Source organism: Saccostrea echinata, unplaced genomic scaffold (genome assembly GCF_033153115.1).
Source record: "Saccostrea echinata isolate AGI-Se365-2 ecotype Australia unplaced genomic scaffold, CSIRO_AGI_Sech_v1 ptg000029l, whole genome shotgun sequence".
In the NCBI taxonomy this organism is placed as follows: Eukaryota; Metazoa; Mollusca; class Bivalvia; order Ostreida; family Ostreidae; genus Saccostrea; species Saccostrea echinata.
The window spans coordinates 34203822-34211134 of NW_026889778.1; the positions used below are offsets into that span (position 1 = coordinate 34203822).

The 7313-nt window shown below is 30.8% G+C and overlaps 1 protein-coding gene across 1 annotated transcript; it reads right to left on the bottom strand.

Annotated features, from left to right (window-relative positions):
* Window positions 1–665: 665 nt before the first annotated feature.
* Window positions 666–1884, bottom strand: LOC133195227 (G-protein coupled receptor daf-37-like). The gene has a single exon (XM_061331084.1). It carries the CDS (start codon window positions 1882–1884, stop codon window positions 772–774), a length of 1113 nt encoding a protein of 370 aa, XP_061187068.1. The 3' UTR covers window positions 666–771.
* Between the last annotated feature and the right edge of the window lie 5429 nt (window positions 1885–7313).

Genomic DNA, 7313 nt, shown 5'->3' on the forward strand with positions numbered 1-7313 from the left:
CATAATGAGATTTAAAGTTGCAAAAAAGTGCATAAACTAATAAGGATGTTGCAGAGCGGAATTATTTTGGATAGCATAGAAAGCTTACAATTTCTTAATATTTTAGAAATTTAATATTATTAACCAAAATATGCTTAAAATATATATATCAATTCATTTATCAATGCCAAATTTTGTTTGTATCAGCTGCCTTTTAGCATTGATATTTAACTAATTATCAAAAAGGTGAGATCAAAATTCAACATGCAAAAGAGCTTGTTATTGAGGATCAATAAAGAATAAGTCGTTAAATAATTTTAAATCATGTGCTTGCAAATAAATCAAATCTTACATATATAGCACATAACAAATTGGATTTTTATAATCGTTGTTTCTTGTTTCATTAATCTAGATTTTTAACAAGGATAAACGAAGCACTTTCATAAATCATTTCTAAACGTCATAAACTGAATTGACCAGATGAACTGACCAGCATCCTTTTTCCTCAGAGATAGAAAACATGTATTGTTCAATCGCTATCATGTAAAATGTGAGAAAAAGAGGAAGAGAATTAGCTCGTTGTTGAAATAAAACAATTGAAATTTGCTTGATTCAATTTTGAATAATAACATTTTAATGAAAGATTGGGCTTTAATGTAAGCATGAATTCATTCACAAATTCCATACCCTTGACCTTAGATATATTTAGCCCAATCAGATCAACTTACCGCGATAGTTTAAAAGTAATTATTACAATGTACATATGATATGAACACAAATGTCATTTAAATCTTACCCAAACTCTTTTCGCCTATCTAATAATGTCTTTTTTAATCTCAACCTTCGTAAAACTCGGCATTTTGGACTTTCCTTGAGACATTTGCGAAATTGTTTACTCGATACCATATACAAAATGAAATTGATAGCAAAATTTGCGTAATATAGTATCTGAAAGATCTGTTGAATGAGGATCAATGTAATGCTGTTTTGGCGCTTCATTACCAGACCCTTTATCATGATGTAAAGTCTGATGGCATGGCTTGGCAGATTCAGAATTAGAAACACAGAGGACACCACCACTAACATCACTGTCAATCGTATCTGAGCCTTGGTCAGGATGCTATATTGAGGAGAATACGAATAAAGCTTTCTCTCACTGAATCTTATATGCTTGTTGTTAAATGTTCTCACGGCCGATATGAGACTACAGTTAAGAACAAAAATTGTAAGGAAAGGTACTCCTATAGTTAGGACAGAGTCAATGTAGGTTATTATTGTTAGCACGTGCATGCTGTCCTTTTGAACAACACACTGAACTCCATTTCCCGAGGCCTTTTTTACAATCATTGTTGTACGAAAACAGTGAGTATAAAATATAATTGCAAACGTTGTAATGAGAGCTGATGCTGTGGCAACTCTTTTCCTGGAACACAAACGAGGCCCTCTTAGAGGGTGGCAAACGACAATGTATCGGTCAATTACGATAAGAGCTACATACCATACGGACAGAAAGCCTGTGACGTACGTAACATATATTGAAATCATGCATGTTACTCCAGACTCTTGAATTGTTCCATCAAAACTCCCTAGCCATCCCATTAATAAGGCCACCAAAAACCATGTATCTGATACTGAAAGAGCGGCTAAATAGATGCTTGATGGTTGTCTTTTGAATGTAGAGCACAGAAAAACTTTGATTGATAAAACATTCCCAATAATTCCGAGCGTGGAAATCAGTGGTATTACAGAAAGATAAAGTGCATGAACAAAGTCGTAGAAAGGTTGACTTGATGTATCATCTGAAACGTAGGTTGAATTGATTTCGGTGCTATTATCCAAAGGATTAGATAAATTGTATCTATGAATCTTCTCTGTATTGTCAATGACTGAAGAAAAACTAGCCATTTTCTTCCCCCAATTACCTAACTCACGTCAATATTGAAGACAAAAAAATGATCCTTGATCTCAATCACATCTGAAAAAAGGAAGGCAGATTAAATTAGAAATTTACCTGCATGTGTTTTTGATTGAATAATATCTTTTGTATTTCGAATTGAAAGTGAAGAAGGTAATCGAAGTTTTTCTATATTCTTTTTTTAGATGTAAAAAGAAGGAGTGGGTAAAATAACATTGTAAGAATAAATATTTCCATAATAAATTCATACAAAATATGTTAAAGATTTTTTGCGTTTAAATAGTTTCTTATTTGCGTTTAAATTAGTCAACGTCAAAAACATCAAGGAACGTTCTTTAAAAAATTGGTTAAATTGCTGATATGTGAATACAAACTGTAACAATTACCTATCAGAGATATCCACAAACACATGTATCAATAACCTGAATTACATATAATACTGAAAGTCCATGTACCTCCTGATTTCACATTGTATGAAATATCATATTTTCTCACTAAACGTTTGAAAACATTAAATACTTCAAAGTGATTGTTTACAACAACACATGAATGAACTCAGCACTATTATTCATATTTCATAAGAAAAGAACATTTATAGGGAATAACTACCATGTGACTAGAAACCTTGAACTGAGGTTAAGTAAACTATAGTTTTGCAGGAGTATTTTTTAATCTATATTAAAACAAAAGGCAATTTTAATATTTTGGAGCATCAGTAGTGACGAACGTTATATAAAATTGTAAGACACCAAGGTAATGATGTTGTGAACATCAGTAATAGTGTTCCTTGCACTGACAAGAGACTACGTGTGGACAGAAAGATGATATATGTATAATTGAAACACGTTCAAAAGAGGTAGGGTGATTGTAGTATATCATATCTATTCTCCTCAATTTCATATAATGTTTATGTGAAACACCTTCATCCGGAATTCCAAAGCATAGTGTAGTTAAGCATTAAATAATATAATATGATGAATATAAAAAATGAATGCGTTTTTAATGATACAGTGAATATTTCAGATCTACAAAGATGTAAGTTCAGTAAATTGTTGTTATATATACTAAATGGTATTTTACTAATTTTTATGCAAAAAAAAATGTCTTGAAAAATAATACAACAGTCTGTATGGATTCGCAGTTCAAAATGATAAAATGTTGGAACTTATTTTTTAATTAAAATCAGAGATCTGGTATAAAAAAAAAAAAAAAAAAAAAAAAAAAAAAAAACAACCTTACGCAAAATAAAAAAAATGTATTTCTTACAGTATTCTTTATTGTTTTGATTAAATTAAGTTTGAAATAAAAATCTGTACAATACTTTAATTCAACAAAAGTACCGAACAGTCATTTGACCTATTCAGAAGTGAAGTTAAATTTATCCACTTCAGATTGAAGAATACTTTCTTGCAAACAACATTTGACTTGCTCAGACTAAATGAATTGTACTGAAGGTGCAGGAAGAGTGCGAACCAGAGATACTTTCTGCATGATTCAAGATTCTCTGAATTGTTTTTATATGAAAATTCTCTTGGTGGCTGAATTTCAATTTTTAGCAACGCTATATGCAGGATTTACTGGAGAAATAAATTTAATTTTTGAAAGTTCAAGAGGACATGAACCATAACGCTTCACATCTGCATTTTTCATGAAGCGCGTTAACGCTTCATGATAAATATACAGGCGTGAAGCTTTGTCGTTCATGTACTTTATGAATTTTCAAAAATTAGTCATATCTTATATATAAATTATGTATTTGAAGAGTTACCACAGATAATGCAATTTAATTGTCATCTTAAAATGAAACAGTTTGCAATATAGTTTTAACGTCAAGTACAGTATTGTGACATACCAAGAGATATATTCATACTCTTTCATTTCAAATTGCCGAGCGCTTTGCGAAGGAACAGTTGCTACATGTACCTATTTTTATCGACCTAGGTTGGTCGCTGCCGGGATTTGAATCCACGAGTTTCCTATCACGGAGCGAGCGCTCTACCGACCGAGCTACCGTGACCGTATCTAGTTTTGACAGGTATGTTTATTTACTTTCATGCTTGCAAACTTCCAGTATTTTACTTTTTTCTTGGCTTGAGATGTTCAGTTATAAAACTACATTATCGCACTTAACTTTCTGAGGTTTGAAACCTTGACATTTTCATAATCACAATAACTTGACTAACGAAGGAAAAAATCCTTCACTTTGAGGATAATTGTTATAAGTATCTAAGTTTGTAAAAGAATTTTCTAAATCTTCTAAAAATCCAATTATCAGTTCGTTCATGTTATGTAATAGCATACTGAAATTAAGATATTGCTATTATGATAAGCCGAACTAAGAGCATACAACTAAACCTTCATCATTTCATTATTTAAGATGTGTTTTGTTGGAAAAAACACAAGGATCTATCCGAATATATAGTTTTCTTCAGATTTAGGACAAAAGAATTACTTTTTAATCACTCAAACTAATGTACTCAAACAAAGATACTGAGAGTAAATTTTGCTTTCCAAAGCATAAATGTACACATGTAAGAAGTTGAAAGGTAATAAAGTGAAATTTTATAGCTTCTAAACCTTTCTCTTAATAAATACTGGGATAAGTATTGGCTTTTCCTTCCATAAAAGAAGAAGCTTATCTTGTGTAGATGAGGGTAATAAGAAAAATGCTGGCTATTTAATGATAATTGTTTTTCTTCTAATCTTCAACCAAAATTGGCATTAATTTGCTATTTAAAAGCATGAAACACTTTCTGCTTTAAATGAAAATGTGGTAGGTATGTCTAGAAAAAGCTCAAATTGAAAAAAAAAATCAACCTACTAATTTATTATTGAAGATTTTTTTTTTAATAAATGTAAATGAAATATAAAATTGATTTTGTAGATCGTGTTGAGGAAGCCTCCTGTTTTAAGATACAAAAAGAAATTATTGTGTCTAACAATTTGGCTCGAAATGAAAAAATCAATTCTTGTCAAAACGCTATTTTTATTAATTGTTGGATAATGAATAGCATGGTGGCTGGTATAGTAATTTCTAGATTGGATGACAATACCTCCACGTACAAGGTATATACGGTTATTACAGTGTTATAAACTGTAATTTGGGGTGCAACTTCAGCATGCAAAATGCAACTGTTTTCAAATAACTTGAAACTTTAGATTAAGGATAATTTAAGCATATTGTCTGCCTACATGTATCTACATCGCTGAATGTTATATATGCTATGTTCTATCGCGCTGAATTGCGTGGTTTCTTCATTCAGAGGGTAACAATGTTTTTTTAACAAATGTTTTTTGACGAATCAAATCAATGTAATTTACATGAAAGTGTCAGATAAATAAATGTAAGTGTAAGTGATCCAAGATATGATTACCAAAACTAACAAATAAGAAAGGAATTATAGTCGATTGATCAATTACTTGTGTCTGAATAAATAGATATAAATTTAAACAGTAGACAAGATAAGGATAAGAGAACGAAACAAAGATATGAGTGAATCAGAAGACAGCGTGAAGATAAAATCGAAGAAATTGTCTCTGGTATCCCTTCTCATCTAATATCTTAATAAGGCTATATATATATATATATATATATATATATATATATATATATATATATATATATATATATATATATATATATATATATATATATATATATATATATATATATATAGAAAAGAAACTTGCCTTGTTCATCATAGCTATCACTGAAACATCAGAGAAATGTTCTTTTTGTGCATCTCACATTCTCATGTAAGTGATCAATTGTATTTTAGTGATATAAATGGAAGTATATTAATACATGATACATCTTAATTTGTCTTCGCACTCTGTCTGAAATGGGCCTGAAAGAAATCCACTTTATATTTACAAAATTTTCTGTTGTTGTAATATTTAAATCATATAAATCATTTTTATCTCTTAATTATTGAAAAATTGAAATTAAAGATCATCTAGACAGGCTTTTTTGAGACGAAATGAGGTTGAAATTACTTAAATTTACGAGAATCATTCTTCATGATCATCCTACAAACTACGCCTTACCGTGATGTTCATGTGGAAATTATTTCAAAATAGATAATGAAATAAGAAAAGTTAAAAAAAAAAAAAAGAATATTTAAATTTCTAATCGCAATTTTTGGATGAATAAGTACTAGATGTGATGCGCGAAGTTAAATGCATGTCTTGAAATAGACAAATATCATAAATTATATGCATTTTAGGGAGAAATATTACTTTATAAATAGGAAAAGGTGACCATGGAAAAACTGAGTCATCCTGTTGATCATATACTTTAGTTGTAAGTTGGCTGTTTACGATAAGGAAGTTGATCTTATCAGCAGACGATCAAGTTGCATTCATTTATTAAAAATGAAGCAAAAGGTATATGAGCCACAAGGCTCACGGGATTCCCTTGACCCTTTCTATCTTTTTTTAAAATCCGTCTTTACTCCTTTGATTGATTGATTGAATGTAGAGACGTCACCGTATGGCGGTAAAGAGCTTCAAATTTAGACCTATACTCGGCACTCTAGGGCCATTAAGCAGTGAGGGTTCTTTATTGTGCCAACGCCTACCGTGACACAGGGCCTCGGTTTTTGAGGTCTCAACCGAAGGACCCGCAACTTTCACTTTAAAGTGCCGAGCGCTTGGCTTAGGAACAGTTGCTACTTATTTTTTATCGACTTAGGTCAGTCGCGGCCGTGATTCGAACATACAACCTCCGATCACGGAGCGAGCGCTCTACCTAGCTAGAATAATGAAAGGACTTCAAGCTACAAAAATAACCTGATACATATCACAAGATCTCATACCAAGGATCAATCCCTGTTAAAATGCACAATGCAAACTGTTCCAAAAGAAGGAGTTTTGCTAGTAATTGCTAAAATAACTATTGCATTCTGGTTCATTTCTTTGTTTCTTGATCTTTGAAAATTTAATCTGGAACTTTTGTTTGAGTTCTAGCATTTTTATCTTCCAAATTCCATTAACAAAAATGAATTTCAATGCATCGCCCCTTTTTGTTGTAATAAAGTGAAAGTAACCATTTGAATCCCATATATAAAAAAGAACAAGCAAACAAGCAAAAACCTCATTCATCGGGAAAATTTGAAACTTTAATAAATTATTACTGTGGCAAATATTTTGACACTTTTACGTACTATGAAAAAAATTGTAAGTTCCTGCGAGAAAATAATTTTGTTTCATATTAAACAACATAAGTAAAATTTGAGTTTACTCTTCTACCTTTTTAATATGGAAGAAAGCATTTAGGGGCTTAGAGATTCTTTAGAAAAAGCTTAAAGCACTTTAAACAAAACAGATTATGACCATAATGATGTTGTATAAAGGCCGCATTATGGAAGTTTGAAAAACTCAATTTCTTTTAGAAACCTGAAAGCACTCTATTTTTAAG